Source organism: Eupeodes corollae, chromosome 2 (assembly GCF_945859685.1).
Source record: "Eupeodes corollae chromosome 2, idEupCoro1.1, whole genome shotgun sequence".
Taxonomy (NCBI): Eukaryota; Metazoa; Arthropoda; class Insecta; order Diptera; family Syrphidae; genus Eupeodes; species Eupeodes corollae.
The window spans coordinates 125,546,875-125,566,188 of NC_079148.1; the positions used below are offsets into that span (position 1 = coordinate 125,546,875).

Below are 19,314 nucleotides of genomic sequence, written 5' to 3' on the forward strand. Positions count from 1 at the left end.
CAAACCTACAGGAGAATCAGACCTTAATACGTTTAATTACTTTAAAGTATGATTTTCTATGGGAATATGAATTGACTAGCAGTTCATGTCAAAGGGTGCATCTGCTATTTTATTTTTCCACCGTAAATGCGTATATGAAAACCTTTAAGAAAAAGTACGGAGTGACAAATAAAAATAAACCAGAAGCAAAATCGCAATTACCACAAAAATTTACATAGGTATAAAGGAACAATAAATATACTTTTATTTAGATTGAATGACAGAAAGATATAGTATTTTGCAATGAGAGGTTTCAATTTGAATATTCCACGATTTGGACAGCTATCATCTTTTGATATTTGGAAATGGTCTACATGCTTCAACAATGCATTAAAATTCTTAAAAAGTCTCTACAAAAATGGTAAAGAAGACATCGAAAACATCAAACAAAGCTTGCTGTAGCACTTTAACATCTGTGATATAAGTGCTTTTCTTGTTTTTTTTTGTTTAATTGTCATCATATGTTGTATTTATTTTCAATTTGTGTCAGTACCGTCTGGTGTGGAGATAAAAGAAAAAAGTATGATTTAATACAAATATTGAATAAAGAAAAATATTCCCTGAAGAAGTAAGGAATTCTTACGAAACGTTGGGAGAAAGAATAAAACAGCTTTTATTTGCATTCCCAAGCCAAAAAAGACCAAAAGAGAATATTTTCAACACAATCAAAAATGGTGAACATTTTGTAGTCACAATCAAGAAGCACCTATTTGGCCGATTTAAATGAAACATGGAAACAAATTTGAACTTTTGAAACAAATTAATGAAAAAAGCGACTGAAAATATTGCTGCTTCAAATCAAAGGCTATTGTTGACAGAAAGCCAGGTCGATCGTTTCCTCATACAACAACGTAATTTTTAAAGTCATTCAAGCTTATAAAATGCAAAATCGAGCCGGAAGATGCAAACTGCACTTCAATAAAATGCCTCTTATTCAGCAAACCCAATTCGCTTTATTCCAGCTAAAAATTCCCACAACTTCCAGTGGTTGTAAGCTACAAATAATTTGTCTTGCCGCGCTCTTTTCGCACATCAAAAAAACCTACGCCATATTGTTATTTACAGCGCAACGGATTTCTAGAGAGAAAAAGATCTTGTGGTTTTGCGTGGATTTTCTACGGATAACTTTTTGTCAACTACCGTGCGAATGCAAAGGAATTTCTATTCTCTCAGCAAATCACCGGTGTTTTTTATGTTTAATTAAAATTAAATTTTATTAAAACAATAACCATCTTTCCGCAAAGATGTCAAATATCGCGCTAGATAAAGAAACATTTTTCCGCCGAATTAAACGATTGTATTCTGAATGGAAGGTAAAAGAAGAAGAAAAAACGCTGTGTACAGCCAGCCGTAGCCAATTTCATTGAAGTACACGGATACGGACAAAATGTGACTTCTAAGCTTGTGTAGTGCTGCGCTGAACAATGTGTTTTTTTTGTGTCTAAAACCTGACCCAAACGATTTTGTCTTAATTTGAATTTGTTTTTCAATCCTAAATAGGCTCCAACTTTTGAGCACGATGATTCACTTAAGAAGGTAGATTGTATCTTGTCCTGTGTCGGCGTGGACGAGGATGTCGCTTACAGCAAATCAACAGCTCTACAGGTTAGAAAGAAGTTTTTTTTACCATTTTCGGGGGATAAAACGCTCTCAAAAATAATAGATTTTAATGTTGATTTCTTTAATTTCAGTCTTGGCTTCTGGGCTATGAACTGACAGATTCCATTTGTGTTCTATCAGAAAAAGCAGTTTACTTTTTGACTAGCAAAAAGAAAATTGAATTTTTGAAACAAATCGAGAACAGCAAAGAAGATGACGTCCCACCAATTAAGTTATTGGTCCGTGACAGGGTAAGTTTCGATAAAGACTAGCTTCAATTTGATCTCTGAATTTCATCGTTTCTTTTATTTTGGTTTTAGAATGACAAAGACAAAGCAAACTTTACAAAGCTTATTAATGCCATGAAAGATTCGAAATCAGGAAAAACGTTGGGTGTATTCATAAAAGATGGATTCCCTGGTGAGTTCTGTGAATCATGGAAAGTGGCATTAAAACAAGAGAAATTTGAGAATGTTGATATTGGAGCTGCAGTGGCGTACATAATGTGCCCCAAGGACGAACCAGAGATTAATAGTATACGTAAGGCGTCATTGGTGTCGGTTGATTTGTTCAATAAGTATTTGAAGGATCAAATTATGGATATTATTGATTCGGATAAGGTAAGTCTTAAAATGTTTTCATGGCGAGAATTACTCTTGGAGATTTTGTCAATTTGTGAAAAATACTTTAGATGGTAGGGAATCGAACTCAAGACCTCTAGCATGACAGTTTAACGCACTAACTATGATGCCACGGAAACTACTGTCAGGAATAGAGGTCCCCTTCTCGCACACATAATTGGTTGACAGTCGTAATTTACAAGCCCCTTGTTCTCAACGGACTTTTGCGCCACCTAAAAAAAATTCTAAAAATCTAGTTGAAAAATGTTTTCAATTTGAAAGAGACATTTCCCATGATCGTGTCGTGATGCGTAGGACTCTCATGCCAGAAGTCTTGGGTTCAAAATGTGCATCCCACATTTTTCACTACTCCTTGCCAGGAACTAAATAATCCTCCAAGTCTAATTATTCTGGTGTTATCGGCATAAAAACTAGTTGTAAGTCACTAGTCTCTGATTCTCTATAAGCTATTATGCCCGTAATTTATTTTTTTATTTCATATGCTTATTAAATAATAGAGCGGGATGAACGGTACTGATCATAACATAAATATTTTTTAAGTCGTAGTCCCTTTCGAACACCATCTTTATAACAATTTATGTAATCTTGAGTTTCCAAAACGTTCCGCTTTAGTCTAATCTGTAATTCGTTGTTCTATTTTTATGAGGGCCTTTAATAGCAATGAGTCGTTATAAATGGCTATTATCTCTTATCTCAGACAAAAACAATGAATTTCACAATATTATTACCTTGTTATAAAATAGAAGCAAATTCTACCTTTACTCCAAAAAAGAGAAGGCAAACAAAAATAAAATAGCTGAGAATAAATTAATACGAAGCAAACAAAGGCGTGTTCACGATTTTTGGCTTTTTGTCTTTTTCGTATAAGGTATAGATAGGGCAGCGGTTCTCAAGCTTTTTTAGTCGCGGAGCACTTTTTACGTGAGAAATTTCAAGCGGAGCTCTTCGTGGCGCATATGCACATTTTTCGCAGTTAAGTGTAGCAAATAAATTAACTTGTTTTTTAAATTTCCTTTATTTTATTGAATTCAGGAAACAGTTTCTATAAGAAAAATGTTAGCTCAACTTAATAAGGAATTAGATAATTATTATATGCCTTATAATTATATGGGATTTCTTTTTAGTAGGAATAAAGTGCCTGCTTATTTTTGTATAAAGCTGAAATATCTGGTTGAATTTGGGACAACACTGCAACCGTATATCAGGTTCTTCATCGAGACGGGATCTATATTTTGCTTTGGTTCCAACATATGCGGAGAACCTTGATTCGCACATGTACATTGTTGCAAACGGCAGAAGAATTATTTTAGCTTTCTTTTGACAGTAAACTGAACTCGTCTTATATCATACACCAGAATTCTGATAAAGGCTTCTTTGTTGCAAAAAGTTATTTTAACGAATCTAATGTCAGGTCAATCAAACTTCACCAATGTAAGGGTAAGTGGCTTTTCCAACGTGGCAGAGTACGGGTTTATTACCCATACGTTTTCCTTAAAGTTCAGGTGGAATTCGTCTGGGAAATAGTGGAGGAAGCTATCCAGCAAACCTACTAGATGGATATGAAACTCATTTAAAATATCATCGGGAATGTCCAAATCTATTTCTTCTTTAAATTCTTTGAGCCTTGGGAAGCTGTCTAGGTTTCGATTTTTTATAGATTCAGCTCAAAACTGGATTTTATTTTGAAATGCTTCTATTTTGTCACTGGCATCGAAAACAGTTATTGCCTTTGCCTGAAGTGATACACTCAAATCATTTTTTTTAAAGATATCTGACAGATATGCCAGTTTCAATAACCAACCCTCATTACACAACGTGTCCCCCAAAACAAAGTTGTCGTCAATGAGGAAGTTCTAACTTAAGCTCTTATTTCGAATAGCAGCGTCAGTATATTTCCGCGAGACGTATTAGACTACCCATCTCATCACACAATACCTTAACAAGCCTTTATTTTATGGCGTGATTTAATAAAGTTTATTATTTTCACGCTTTCGTTCAACACCTCTTTAAGGCAGACCGGAATTTTTTGTAGAACGTATTGGCTACTGGTGCATCCCTTAAACAATTTGCTTTATTCTTGCGACGACACCGGGCGTTTTTCCAGTAATGGCCTTACATAATGGCATACTTCCACACATATAACCCATGGTATGTCATTTACAATACAAAAATTGTCAATCAAGTTCAAAATTTCACCACCATTTGTAGTAAGTAGTTGGCAACGGCTTGCAGAAGAGCACATCTTCTTAAAAGAACTGTAGATATTGGTAGGGCACAAATTTAATTAAAATAGCCAACCCTGCAACATCCGTTGATTCATCCATTTGCAGCGCAAACTATGTCACTTTTATTCGTAAAAGTAAGTAAAGTCGCTTTCACATTCTCCGCTTAGTCTCCGATTCGTCTTGATATTGTGTTATTTGACAAAGGAACGGTGTAAACTAATTTGTTGGCGTTTTCACCCAACAAACATTCAACAATGCCCTTAAAACATGGCTTTATTAAGTTTTCAACAATGGTATGGTCTTCGAAAACTAACCAAGTAGGACGCCATCAATGCATTTTCGTTCACTGTATTTGACTGAAAAGTAATAATGGTTTGATTTTTAGTAAAGCATATTTTCTTTTGAGAAATCTGGATGAATCCCTGCAAAGTGACGTTTCATTTTCGCTGGAAACATTGCACTGTTCGACAACATTTTGTCGCAAATCACGGATTGAAGTTTGGTGTCACTTGTCTCAGCAAATCCAAAATTCGAATATGATTCGGGGTACTTCTTTCTGACTGATTTTTTTCTGCTGCATTGTTCACCGTGGAAATAAAACTCAAAACCTTCAGAAATCTCTAAAACCGCCGTCTCTATTGCGTCATTTTCCCTTGCACTAAAATATGAATATGGGAAACCGAAATTAAACATGCCTAAAAAGCAGAAGTTATTAACCGGGGATTACTATTTTACGTAAATTATGATTTTGCTTGGACATAACCTGCAGTTGGTGATTCTTCTGTAGCTTCGGGTGCTTTTGCGGAGCATTCACTTGTTTTTTTTTCAAAGATCCATACCTAAACCAGCGATCTAATCGAAAACGTTGAGTATTAAAATAAAATAACCCGGTTATAGGGTATCGAATTAAATTTTGTATTTTGAGTATAAAGAGTATTTTTTTACTTAGAAGCAAAGAATAGAAAAGATGTAGTAATAGCCTTCTCAGCTACGGTTCTAGCACCATATCCTTTTCGAGAAATTGTCCATGTCTGTCGTCGATAACTTTACAAATGTTATCTTTCAGGTTTTGAATTAATTGTGGAGCATATGTTTCACGTGCCTATTTAAATCACAAGATCTTCGTGGCCGATGGTGATCATTAGAGAGATACTTGACTTCTATTGCGATGGCAGCTGTCCAGCAGACGGTTCTTCAAAAAAATAAAAACCTTCTATTAAGAATAGTATAATTTAAGTATATTTGATATTGAGTAGTTACATGCCAAGTTATTGGTATTTGTTAGAAGAAATGATTGAACAGAGAGCTCTAGTGAGAATTCCTTGGGAACCCATTATTTTAATCAATATAGGAGCCCTCTATTTTACGACCTTAATATGAATATCAAATGAAAAGTTTAGCTCTCAACTTATACTCTTTCAATTACTCATTTTTGACACCGATTTGTACTTCAGAATTCACCTTTAATATTTAAAATACTACGACATCGAGGATTTCCCAAATGTTCCTTTTGTTTGCAATTTGAGGGTTTTAGATAAAAAGTTGTTATAAATTGCATTTATCTTTTATCCCAAAAAATAACAGATTTCACCACATTATGATTATAAGACTTATTATGCAAGATAAGTCTTATAACTAAAATACTGAAAGAAATTGACATGAAACGACAAATCGTTTGTATATACAGATATGGACATTAAAATAGAAACACCAAACAGAGTTTTAAAAATTAAATTTTTTATTGACTTAAAAAGATTTTTTTTTTCAAGTTTGGTCTTCATTTTCTTATTGTCTTTCTTTTAAACTAAAATTATCCATTATTTATAATAAAATTATAACTTAAAATATTTTAAATTCATAAATCTAAAAAAAAGGAACAAATTTCGTGGACATTAAAATAGATACACATATTTAAAAAAAAATTAAATTAAATCCAAAGCAGTGTGACATCTGTTGGACATTGAGACAAATAGTTGGCGGCATCTGTCAATTGAAATATTGTTCCACTACTATTGAACCATCCTTCACAGTTTGGTTTAATTTTTTGTTAAATCTCCCCCAAAATGTTCTATGGGATTTAACAACTAGGATGGCCACTTCAATACGCTGATTTTTTGTTCCTTAAAATAATTTTGAGCAGATTTGGATGTGTGCTTAGGTTCGTTGTCCTGCTGTAGAACACATTTGAGAGGCAGGTTCTCGCCCGCATAACGCAGCTTCGTATCCTTCATGATATTCCACTTCATATTTTGATCCATTTTTTATTGTAAGTTATCTGCCTCCAAGTAGCTCACTTGATTTGTATGAAAAACATATTAGCAATATTGATTTATTAATAATCTTTGTTCTATATTTGATAATTTATGTGTCTTAGGTGATTTTAATTTATCTGATATACATTGGAATTGGTCTGAAACGGATAAAATGTTATTTCCATTTAATATTAAACAAAATATCGAAGTTACATTCATTGATTTTTTATATTCTTTAAACTTAGTACAAGTTAATCATATCGATAATTCTTTAGGAAAAATATTAGACTTAATTTTTATATGTTGTGATGAAATAAAAGCTAATTTAAGTAATGCACATTTTTCTCTTTTAAACGAATCCATTCATCATAAGGAATTGTTCTTTGAAATAGAGTTTTACACTTATTCGTTAAATGATGATTAGATCGTATAATTTTTCTAGAACTAATTTTGTTCAACTAAATACTTATTTCTCTGACATTGATTGGTTAAATGAATGATTGAAAAATATGTTCAACCGCTTCATTGAAATTGTATTAATGGGTTTTGAAAGATTTGTTCCTTATTCTTTCAAAAAAAAAATCATCGGATTCACCTTGGATTAATAAGCAGCTCCGTGACTTAAAAAGAAAAAAACGTAATTCATACGTGAAATACAATAAATCACAAAATCAATCGGATTATGATAATTTTAGTAAATTACGTAAAGATTTTGTAGTTCTTAGTAAGTTTCTATATAGAGCTTATATATAGCTTGAATATTGAAGGTAACATAAAAAACAACAGTAAATCGTTCTGGTCATTTGTCAATTCTAAAAGAAAATCGATAGGGATTCCAAATACCATGTTTTTCAGAGGTGTTGAATCGTCGGATTTAGACTCCATAGTTGAATTGTTTGCTAATTATTTCAAATCCGTTTATTCTCATTCAGGATTTAATAATAGTTCACTAAAAAACATAAAAAGTCTTCTTCAGTCTAATTATAGTTCTGGACCAGATGGCATTCCTTCGGCAGTGTTGAAAAATTGTTGTGATTCCATCTGTGCTCCTTTACTAAGCATATTCAACAAGTCCCTACAAGAAGGTATTTTTATTGATGAATGGAAACTTTCTTACTTGGTCCCTACACATAAATCAGGTTCTAAAAATGATGTAGAAAATTATAGGGGTATTTGTAAACTCTCCGCAATTCCCAAATTGTTTGAAAGCATGGTGAAAATAAAGCTTGATTTTCTTACAAGTGAATATTTATCAGAAGTACAGCATGGTTTTGTATCCGGTCGATCATCTGTTACCAATTTAACTTATTTCACTTCGTATGTCACTAATGCTATTGAACAAAAATTTCAAGTGGACACAGTATACACTGACTTTAGTAAAGCCTTTGATTCTGTGAACCACCAAATATTTCTAAAAAAAACTTGAGATTCTTTGTTGGTTATCGTCATATTTATCTTGTAGAACACAACAAGTTAAGATTGGAGATACATACTCTAAGGAAATTCAGTGTACATCAGGTGTCCCGCAAGGTAGCCACCTTAGTCCGCTTCTTTTCATAATGTTCGTTAACGATATTGTCTCGGTCTTTAATTATTGTGAATGCTTATTATATGCGGACGATCTGAAAATATTTTCAAAAATTTCGAGTTTGGACGATTGTCAACTTTTGCAATCTGACATTGATTCTTTATCAAATTGGTGTCACATCAATAGCCTTAAATTGAATATCAAAAAGTGTAACACGATTTCTTTTTCCAGAAAATCTCATATTTTTGTATTCAACTATGCAATTGAATCTGTGGGTTTAGATAGGGTTTCAAGTATTAAAGTCTTAAGCCTAGTACATACTTCCTCGTGAAGTGAACGTTCGCCAGTGGAGAAAGTGAACTTTTGACATTGCTCACTGGTACACACTTGTGAGTACACGTTGTGAACATGAACAAACCAAATGTCAAAGCTTCACCAACAGTCCCCGTACATTTTGCACGTGAATTGCTCGTGAACGAAAACTCTCCACTTTGTTCTCCACTCAGCTTCACGAGCAAGTTCACGGGTGAACCAAAAAATGGAAATTTGTATGGGTTCACGAGATGGTTCACAAGTATGTACTAGGCTTTAGAAGTTATTCTTGATTCCCAACTTTCTTTTAAAGGTCATTTCGATTATTTGGAAAAGACTTTAAAGACCCTTTCGTGTTATTATCCCTGTATATATCTCTCGTCAGATCAATTTTGGAATATGCTGATGTTATTTGGAGTCCTATTTATATAGTTCATTCTGATCGGATTGAAAAGATTCAAAGACGATTTACAAAATATATATTTAAGAAAATTGGTTGGAACTTTAGTCCTAGTTATGAGGCTAGATGCCAATTACTTGGAATAAAGTCGTTACAATCAAGAAGAAAAATTCATAGTGTAATGCTTATTAGAGACTTACTATGCTACCATATTAAATGTCCATCTCTTCTTTCCTTGGTACAAATCTATGTTCCCGCTAGGTCTATGAGAGCTAGATTCTTCTTATTCCAAAGAATTCACATGACAAATTATGGTAGTAATGAAACTTTATCAAGATCTATTATATATTTCAATGAAGTGTCTTCAAATATTGACTTTTTTAATCTTAATCGTAATAAATTTAAAACTGAAGTATTATATTTATTCACTTTTTAATTTGCTCTTGGAGTGCTTATATCTGTTAGCTGTAATATTGCTTGTAGATTAAATAAATAAATACATTTTACCCTAAACCAAATCCAAATATCAAGAAAATGAACCCCAAAGTATGATACTGTCGCCACCATTCTTGACCGTTTTCTAGAGTATTTGGAATGTAGTTCTTTCAAAGAAAGCCTTCTAACGGTTTGTCTACCATCACTTCCGAACAAAATTATCTTTGTTTCTTCGATTCACAAAACATTCTTCCATTTTTTGTTTGCCTCCTTTTGGTTCTCCCAATCAAAATGATTGTGGGCGACTTTAAACCTCGTTGTTATATTTTTTTCCTTCGAAAGAGTACCATTCTTGAGATCCTTCTGAACAAGTTAGCTTCAACAAGTCTTCTACGAACAGTTGTGGAAGTTATTGGAAGCTGTAGTTTTTTTTTTATTTCCCTTGAAGACTTGTAAGGATCTTTTTTTTTGAGGCTCCAATGATGTTTCAGACTTTACTTGGTGGGGTTGTTTTGCTTTTTATTTCTCAGCTGTTTTTTGGCTCGATTGTTCAAATTGCTTTTGCAATCAACTTGAGAGATTTGCTCATTATTCTGGCTATTTCCCTCAAGGATTTTCCCTTGCTTCATAGAACTTAACTGAACCTTTTCTCTTCTAAGGAACAATGCTTACCACGACCCATGTTTTCCTCCGAATTAATTGTAATATTAATTAAATAATTTAAATTAACTTCCTAAACTGAACTTATTGTTTTATAAAAGTAAAAATATTAAAAACCAATAGTTTTTATCCTAGTTAAATATCAAGGTCTGTGTTCCAATGTCTTTCTATTTTAATGTTCACCAAAAACACAGCCTTAGCCAAGGAACGGTTCATCTTCAAACAACAAACAACCAAAAAAATTAAACCCACTTTATTTTGCATAAGAGAGTCCATCTTTTTTTTGATAACGGTTAAATTTACTTCTAATTCATGTTGTTGTCTCGCTGTGTCTATTTCAATGTCCAAATCTTTATAGTTTTTGCTTGTTTCAATTTTGTTCAACCCATAAAGGCCGAGGGTACTGATTTGAAGAATTTGATAAACGACCGAAATTAGACTTTTTATGTTTCGCCAAAAATATGAATTTTAATAAAAATTATCAATAAATCTTGATATCTTCCCCTCTTACCATTTTCCATAGCTTATTACTTGAAGTTGGAGAAAAATGATTTCAAAGTTCTTGTTTTCGAATTTAATGTAAAAATACATTTTGTAATCCAATGAATCACTCTTTTTTGCAATATTGTGAAATGAACAAAATTCTCACATGTTTATTTTTGAGAATACAACAATAATCTAACCTAACTTTTAGAATTGTAATATACATACAAATCTTTCTCAGCACCAAAGATGGTGAAATTCTATATACCTGAGTTATTATTTTAAGATTATGTTTTATGGTCTTACACTCAGATTTTAAAACGATTTATATTATATTTGTTATCTTCGAATTCTAATATTTACAGAAAGTAAAACACTCGAAGCTGGCCGAAGGTGTAGAAGGCGCTTTAACCGACAAAAAATATGTAACCGGCGTAGATACATCTCAATTGGAAATGTGTTATCCACCAATTATACAATCTGGTGGAGTTTACTCCCTTAAATTCTCTGCCCTAAGTGATAAAAATTACTTACACTTTGGTGCGATAGTTTGCTCGTTAGGTGCCCGTTACAAGTCATATTGTTCAAATATTTCCCGCACACTTCTGGTAAATCCAACAGAAAAAACACAAGAGCATTATAATTTCCTTGTCAATGTACAAGAAGAAATTCTCAAGAACCTCAAACCCGGAGCTAAGCTAAATCAAATTTTCGATACGACCATTGAATTTGTAAAAAAAGAAAAACCGAAACTATTGGACAATCTTACAAAAACATTTGGGTTCGCAATGGGAATCGAATTCCGTGAGAATTCCATCATAATCGGTCCCAAGTGTCAGGCGGTTGTGAAGAAAGGAATGATATTCAATGTAAATGTTGGTTTGGCAAATTTGACCAATAGTGAAGCATCGGACAAGGAGGGCAAGACGTATTCGCTCTTTATTGGGGACACAGTGCTGGTGACCGATACACCGCCGGCAAATATCATGACTCCTTCGAAGAAGAAAATCAAAAACATTGGAATTTTCATCAAAGAAGACGATGACGATGAAGAGGAGGAAGATAAGAAAGAAGAAGCCGAAGAAAATGGCACACAGATTCTGGGTGGTCGTAGCAAGCGAAACGCTGTTTTGGAGAATAAACTTCGAAACGAACACAGCACCGAAGAGAAACGTAAACAACATCAAAAGGAACTCGCCCAATTGCTCAATGAGAAGGCCAAAGAACGTCTTGCTAAGCAAGGAGAATCGAAGGAAATCGAGAAGGTTCGAAAGAATACGGTTTCTTATAAGAGTGTCAGTCAAATTCCCCGAGAACCCGAAGTCAAGGAACTGAAGCTGTATGTGGACAAAAAGTATGAGACTGTTATAATGCCAATATTTGGTCTGCCAGTGCCGTTCCACATTTCCACGATTAAAAACATCTCACAGTCAGTGGAGGGAGAATATACGTACCTGCGTATCAACTTTTTCCACCCCGGTGCAACCATGGGACGAAATGAAGGTGGAATTTATCCGCAACCCGAAGCGACGTTCGTCAAAGAAGTGTAAGTCAAATTTTACGATTGAAATTTAAGTAAAATGAAGTAACGATTTTTTTTTCTGTAGAACCTATCGTAGTGCCAACACAAAAGAACCTGGTGAACTATCAGCTCCTTCATCGAATCTTAACAACGCTTTCCGTCTCATCAAAGAGGTACAGAAGCGCTTTAAGACACGAGAAGCTGAGGAGCGTGAGAAGGAGGATCTTGTGAAACAAGACACACTTGTCATGTCTCAGAATAAAGGTAACCCCAAGCTCAAGGATTTGTACATTCGTCCAAATATTGTTACCAAACGTATGACTGGCAGTTTGGAAGCGCACACGAACGGTTTCCGTTATGTCTCAGTGCGAGGTGACAAAGTAGACATTTTGTACAACAACATCAAGAGCGCCTTCTTTCAACCTTGTGACGGTGAAATGATCATTCTATTGCATTTTCATCTCAAACATGCGATTATGTTTGGCAAGAAGAAGCACGTCGATGTTCAGTTCTACACAGAAGTGGGAGAAATCACGACGGATTTAGGTAAGCACCAACATATGCACGATCGTGATGATTTGGCTGCCGAACAAGCCGAACGAGAATTGAGACACAAGCTGAAGACGGCCTTCAAGAGTTTCTGCGAGAAAGTGGAAGCAATGACCAAACAGCAGGTTGAATATGATACACCATTCCGAGAGCTGGGCTTCCCTGGTGCACCATTCCGTAGTACAGTACTCCTGCAACCTACTTCTGGAAGTTTGGTCAACTTAACAGAATGGCCACCATTTGTTATTAGTTTGGAGGATGTTGAGTTGGTTCATTTTGAGAGAGTTCAGTTCCATTTGAGGAATTTCGATATGATCTTCGTGTTCAAGGACTACAATAAGAAAGTTGCAATGGTAAATGCAATTCCAATGAATATGCTCGATCACGTCAAAGAATGGTTAAAGTAAGTTTATTTTTGAAAATTTTAAAGTTTATGTTGTTTCTAAAGGGAAAGTCTATTTTTAGCTCATGTGACATTCGCTATTCAGAGGGTATTCAATCGTTGAATTGGACGAAAATTATGAAGACCATCACAGACGATCCAGATGGCTTTTTCGAAAGCGGTGGATGGACTTTCCTTGATCCCGAATCCGATGGTGAGGAAAACAACGAGAGTGCCGAGTCAGAGGAAGATGATGCATATGAACCCACCGATGTGGATGATGATGATGAGTCTGATGACGATTCTGAGTATTCAGAAGCGTCAGAAGATGACAGTTATGAAAGTGATGGTAAGTTATAACAAAGAACCACCAGTTTATTTATTGTGTTGGTGTATTTATTGTATTTCTTCTCATTGCACAGAGGAACTTGGAACAGATGAAGAATCTGGTAAAGATTGGTCAGATTTGGAGCGTGAAGCAGCGGAGGAGGACCGCAACCAACAGGACCAGCATTATAGTGGCGGCAAGGAGAACGGCAAGAGTCGCGACTTCAACAAAAAACACTCATCGAAGAGCTCTAAGCACAGGTAAGTTCCAAGGCCTATTAGTCAATCGTTTAAAATTTAAATTCTTCATTATAATTTTGTTTCTACTTGAATTTTCTATTTCAAGAAGGGAACGTGATATTCCTCAACAAAAAAAGAGCAAATCCTCAAAAGACAAGCACGTGTCATCGCATAGGTTTGTAAATGTTGTTTGGCTCGAAACTTTTGATTGGATTTTGTTTTCTTTTTTTTTTTCTCTAAATTTGTTTGCATAAATTTTCCTTTTATAACTTTAATCTAACTAAATTTCTAATTGTGATTTTAATTTTTGTAGCAGTAGTCATTCGAAATCATCGAAAGATAAACATCATGACCGAAGCAAGGATAAGCACGATAAGAGTCGAGACAAGAACCGAAGTAGCAGTAGTCATCATGGCGATAAGAAGCGTTCACGTGACGACAGCAATGACCATGGCCACAAGTCGAAAAAATCAAGACGCTGAACAAATGAAAGAAAACAAAAAATAAGTACCGTTGATGAGGAAAAAGTCCGAAGTCTTTGGCGCAAAGTTTGATCTAAAATTAAAAAAAAAATTGAGGATAAACCATTGATGATTTTTCTGAGTCTTTTTTTGTTTGTTCATCGTGTTTTCTGAGTCATGTTGTTTTATTGTCTTCTTCTTTGAATATCCAAATTCAAATGCATTGTTCAACATTTGTTCTTTATTTTATATTCTTCGGTCAAAACAGAAAATAATGTATTGGACATAAATTTAGTTTTCTTTAATTTGTAGTGAGTACATCAAAACACATGCAATGATAAAAGAGTCATTTCATTCAAATTCTGTTTAATAAAGTTAATTCATAAAAACAAAACAAACAAATCAATTCCAATGTTATGTGAGATAAAAAAATATGTGAAAACATTATTATTTAATAAAAAAAGAAAAACAAAGAAAAATAATAAAAAAAATTATCCTTTTGTAAAAGCTTTGGTTTGATTTAAAGAACGATATACGACTAAAAAAAAAAACAGTAAAAAAGAATTGGCATTACTTATAATGTCAATTGTTCATTATTAAAAAGTTCGATAAACTGATGCGCAAATATAAAGACAACAAAACGTCAAGAATTTTCTTAATAAGTTGTTAATGCGGACGCGATTTGGATCAACAATGGTGGAGGAAGACAATGAAAAGTATTTAATCAAATTCTAAATTGTTTATAAATTAATAAATTTGATGAATTTCAGGGATTATTTTACCAGTGCACAAATTAAACTATTAATAGAAACCAGATTAAAATAAGAAGGCGAATTTATTGCCGGCAGAAAACCAAAGTCAGTATTGTGGAGAAAAGTTTGAGAGGAGATAAAATATGTGGCTCCAGATTTTAATTACATTGAGAGTTTTTATTAGTATTATATCCATCATAAAGCAAAAGTTGTTTTATAACGTAAAACTTTTTGCTCATCAGCATCGGATCGTAATCGGCTAAGCAACGATCAGCATCGCAAAAAAGCAATGATGCCTAATCAGTACCAACAAATTTGACGTTTGTGAATTTACCCAAAAAAAAACAATTGCTGAACTTATCCAAAAATTCCAATACAAAGTCCTTAGCTTAATAATAAATGCCCCTTGTTACATGACGTTTTTAAAATGCCAAAAAACACGTTGTGTCATATATTCCGCGACTGCAAGGTCATACAAACTCCGAAATGGAGACCGTTATAAATTAAAATATACTATTCAAAAAAACAAACTGACAACCTATTGCCGGTCTGCAGGAAAATGTCCGAATAAGATGAGTAAGTAAAATCATTGAATGCTTATTACATTTTTGGCAAAAATAAAATGTTTTTCTTATTAGTAAGTTATTTCTGTCTTTCTTTTTTTAAAGACGCCTACTTTGATGACATTGGGCAGGTTCAAGCAACATAAGGGACAATAGTTAGCTTTCCAAGTGTCATGAATTTCAAATTCGGAACTTTACTTCACAAATTTTTACTTTAAGTTCATAGTACAAGGACTACCAAACACATTATTGTCTAAAAAACACTCCTCTGACAACATACAAGTCGATTCCGATTAGTCTTGTGTATTGTAAAGAAATAATACTTATTTTTTTTTTTTTTAATTCAGAAGGAACCCTTTTGCAGAAAACATTAAATAAAGTTGTGCAGAAAATAAATAAATTATAGAGTAGTAAAGCTTAGCTTTCACTCGAATGAAGGAACATTATCAGTTGTCATTTTGAAATAAGTTGACTTGACTTGATAGTTAGGGAGATTTTTCTTGACTTACTTTCCAGACAACTTTCCAATAAAATTGCCTTAATTGGAGGCATTTTTTTGGCAGCTGTCCAATCAGATACTAGAAACTTGCCTTACTTTCAAGTCCCTTATGTCGCCTGAACCTGCCCATTAATAAACTGGTTTTGGATATTGTACACACAGTCCGTACAGGAGATAATTTTTGTTCCATGACTGCAGAACAAATAGAAATGTCCAATAATAAAGCTGAAGTGGGAGCACTGATGATATCACATGTTCTTCTCTCACTTTTAAACAAAATTAAATTAAAATTTTATAATGCAAAACAACAACAGAAAAGTTTCCGTTCAGATCTTATTATCTTGTTATAATTGGCGTTGAAAGGTTCTTGATCACTTTTTTATTATTTTTTTTTAAGTAAGTTTTTGTATTTTAAATACTATTTCTATTCCTTTTCACTCAAGGAAGTGAAAATTGCAACTAAAAATAAACAACTGCCTTTGGCCACCAAACAAATCATAATTGATTCGAGAAATGAGGGAACATCTTTGGGTGAAAATTCTAAAATAAAAATAATAAAATTCAAAAGACCACGATCTTCAATCCAATATTTATTGCACAATTATAAAAAAACGAAAACAATCGCAAACCAATCAAGATCAGGCCGTCCAAAAAATATTAATCATCGTACAGAGAGAATATTGTTGAGGAGTATAGTAGAGGATCCCAAGCAGAGTGCCCCAGTTTTAGCAGGCAAGTTAAAAACTAGTGATGGAATTGATGTTTCACCCCAAACAATTACAAACCTTTTAATCAGAAATGGTTTAATTGGTAGAGTGTGCCGGAAGAAGCCATTCATTTGAAAGGCTTATAAAAAAAGCTAGACTGGAAGATGCAGTCTCACATCTAGGGAAAGAAAATACGTTTTGGGAACAGGTTATATTTACTGACGAAAGTAAATTTAACATCTTTGGTTCAGATGGACGCCGTATGGTAATGAGAAAGCATAACACTGCGTTGAACCCAAAACATTTTATATCTACTGTGAAGCACGGCGGCGGCAATGTAATGGTGTGGGTTGGTATGGCATGTTCCGGCGTTGGAAACCTCGTTTTCATAGAAAATACAATGATTAAATTTTGGAACTTAAATAATCTTAAAAAAAACCTACATTCAAGTGCCCAAAAATTGGGTCTTATCAGCAACTTTAATTTTCAACAGGACAATGAAACACACGGTCAAGGTGGTAAGGAAATGGTTACTGTCCAATGTTAGTACGCAAGTGAAACACCCCGCTCAGTCTCCGGATCTCAATCCTATTGAGCACCTGTGGGATCACCTAGAAAAAAAGATTCGTCAGCATACAGTCGCCATCGCCAACAAGAATGACCTCAAAATGTTCCTACTAGACGAATGGAAACAAATTTCTCCAGATACGACCGCCAAGCTTGTCTATTCGATGAGAAACAGATTGGGGAAAATTATCCAGAACAAAGGAGGCCCTACTAAATATTTTTTCCTTGAGCGAAGTGATTTTTGTGATTTTTTTTCATCGAAAAGTAATAAAAAAATGACTATACGGAGACTTATTTGTTCCTTATTTTTATTTTTTTCTACTGTGGATTTTTGTTATTATAAGTTTTTAAAATAAAATTCTTCATATTTTGTTAAAAAATTATTTTTTTTTTCATTCCTCATACTTTACAAAAAATGTTGATATATATTTTAAGACAAATTTCAAAACATACCAGCTGGAGACTTTTTGGACTATGTGTATATCTGCCTCGTTCTTGCAGTAGTTTTTCTGTTCATAAATGCATTGCATGCATTTTTTTCGGCGTGACTTGTGCAACTAGTTGCATTTTTGAACTTACCCAATGTTAGAAGGTTTAGAAGCAAAGACACTATATATGTAATATGGAGTGTCTTGTTTAGAAGAACTAAGCCTCACAAGCTATGGAAAAGTACAACTATAAATATCTAATAAAGTGAATAATGAACTAAGAAAGAACAATTAATTTGTCGATCTATCATAGATTGGTCGTTCTTAATGGCTGAAACACAACACGCGTCGGCTTTGGCTTCGCCTGACGTTTACGAGTTCAGCCATAGGAATTCAATGCATGCTATCATAATGGCTGCGTTCAATCTCAGACAGATAGGGTATCCGGATACCTATTTGTTAGTGTTTTAGGTGTAAAATAACAGCTGATCAAAAACAGCTGAGATGTCAAAAAAGGTATCCAAGAATTTCTGAGGTATTTAGGTATCTGACAGAAATTAAAAATTGAATTCAGCTTTTGTATTTGTTGGTAAACAAAAAGATACAAAATGTTAGTTGAAGTTGTATTTGACTATGGTCTGTACATAATAGACGATGAACATACCACTTGGAGAATTTCGCTGAATGCAAAATGAGCAGAAATCTTAGCTAAATTGAACCTATCTCCAGCTGATAAGAAACTTTTTTTGTTACCGAAGATCCAAACAAAAAACAACAGTTTTTTTCCAAGTTCTTTTATTTTACTGCACTTTGTGAAAGAGATCCTAATAATTTGAAATCGTTGATAAGCAATTCATTATAAATATCAAGACTAGTTTGCTCACATTTTATTGGCTATTCTAGTTGATGGTACCCCTTGAATGGTTTTTAAAGAAGCGTTGGATAACCAAACGGATATATCATGCAACAAAAGTTCTTGCCTTGGTTCCACCATTAAGCTAAAACTTTATCTACTGTGAACAAACCAACTCAAAATCTTATCGCAAAGGAACTCTTTATTCGGAAATGAGATCGAAATTCTTTCAAACTATATCTAGGTATTGTAACTATATAATATTCCTGGGGTCTGTTAGGATAGTTTTCTGTGAACGTAAATCTTTTAAAACCTTAGATTTCGCAAGTAAATTATTAATCTTATAGAATTCCAATTGAGCTAAGAGGAAATTTAACATAGATTACAGGTTATCTCTTATTTATTAAATTGTTACGCAGCAATCAATTCATCATCGTCCGACGAATCAGTTGAATTATCCATTAAATGTTTTATCTTACAAAAATTTTGACTTCGAAGCTTAAATGTTTCTTTGCTTTTTGTGAACAGCTAAAAGTGTTTTTTTTTTGACAGCTATCCAACTCGTTCCATAAGGTATCTAAAAATACACCTATCCATGATACCCTATCCAACACGAGATTAAACGCAGCCAATGAAGCTTCGACCTCACGTTTTTTTTGACAATCGTAATGAAAAGAACGTAATGTGACTCCAAACAGAAGCTCTAGTTCAAATTTGGTGAACATTTGCTTTGTCTGACAGCTCAACAGCTGTAAAAAGTCAACAAACAAAATACATTTGCTTTGAAGGGTTTCCCATTGGTTATTATTATAGGCTGTGTAAGCTACTTCCGCGATGAATTTAATTTTTTTGATTTCAAAACTCATATTTTTTTATTTTGAGAAAAAACA

At 33.7% G+C, this 19,314-nt stretch overlaps 2 protein-coding genes across 4 annotated transcripts in view; one reads left to right on the plus strand and one right to left on the minus strand.

The window, feature by feature from the left end:
• LOC129944502 (tubulin polymerization-promoting protein homolog) overlaps nt 1-19,314 on the minus strand; it is a 379,947-nt gene that overhangs the window by 137,691 nt on the left and 222,942 nt on the right. The gene's annotated exons all lie outside the window — the stretch shown is intronic.
• On the plus strand, nt 1,085-14,560 carry LOC129944488 (FACT complex subunit spt16). 3 transcript variants are annotated; one of them, XM_056053947.1, is made up of 10 exons: nt 1,085-1,352; nt 1,540-1,644; nt 1,731-1,889; nt 1,959-2,258; nt 10,940-12,120; nt 12,182-13,048; nt 13,111-13,376; nt 13,450-13,615; nt 13,701-13,769; nt 13,911-14,560. In XM_056053947.1, the coding sequence occupies exons 1-10, from the start codon at nt 1,284-1,286 to the stop codon at nt 14,074-14,076; spliced, it is 3,348 nt and encodes a 1,115-aa protein (XP_055909922.1). In that variant the 5' UTR covers nt 1,085-1,283; the 3' UTR covers nt 14,077-14,560. The 3 variants fall into 3 exon arrangements, with proteins under 3 accessions (XP_055909922.1, XP_055909923.1, XP_055909921.1); XM_056053946.1 differs by having other exon boundaries at nt 1,086-1,352; nt 13,908-14,560; XM_056053948.1 differs by lacking the exon at nt 13,701-13,769 and having other exon boundaries at nt 13,908-14,560.

Coding starts and splice junctions, on each gene's coding strand:
- LOC129944488 (XM_056053946.1), top strand. CDS start 1,284: ATGTCAAATATCGCGCTAGATAAAGAAACATTTTTCCGCCGAATTAAA. Junction 12,121..12,181: donor GCGACGTTCGTCAAAGAAGT/GTAAGTCAAATT, acceptor TTTTTTCTGTAG/AACCTATCGTAGTGCCAACA. Junction 13,049..13,110: donor CACGTCAAAGAATGGTTAAA/GTAAGTTTATTT, acceptor GTCTATTTTTAG/CTCATGTGACATTCGCTATT.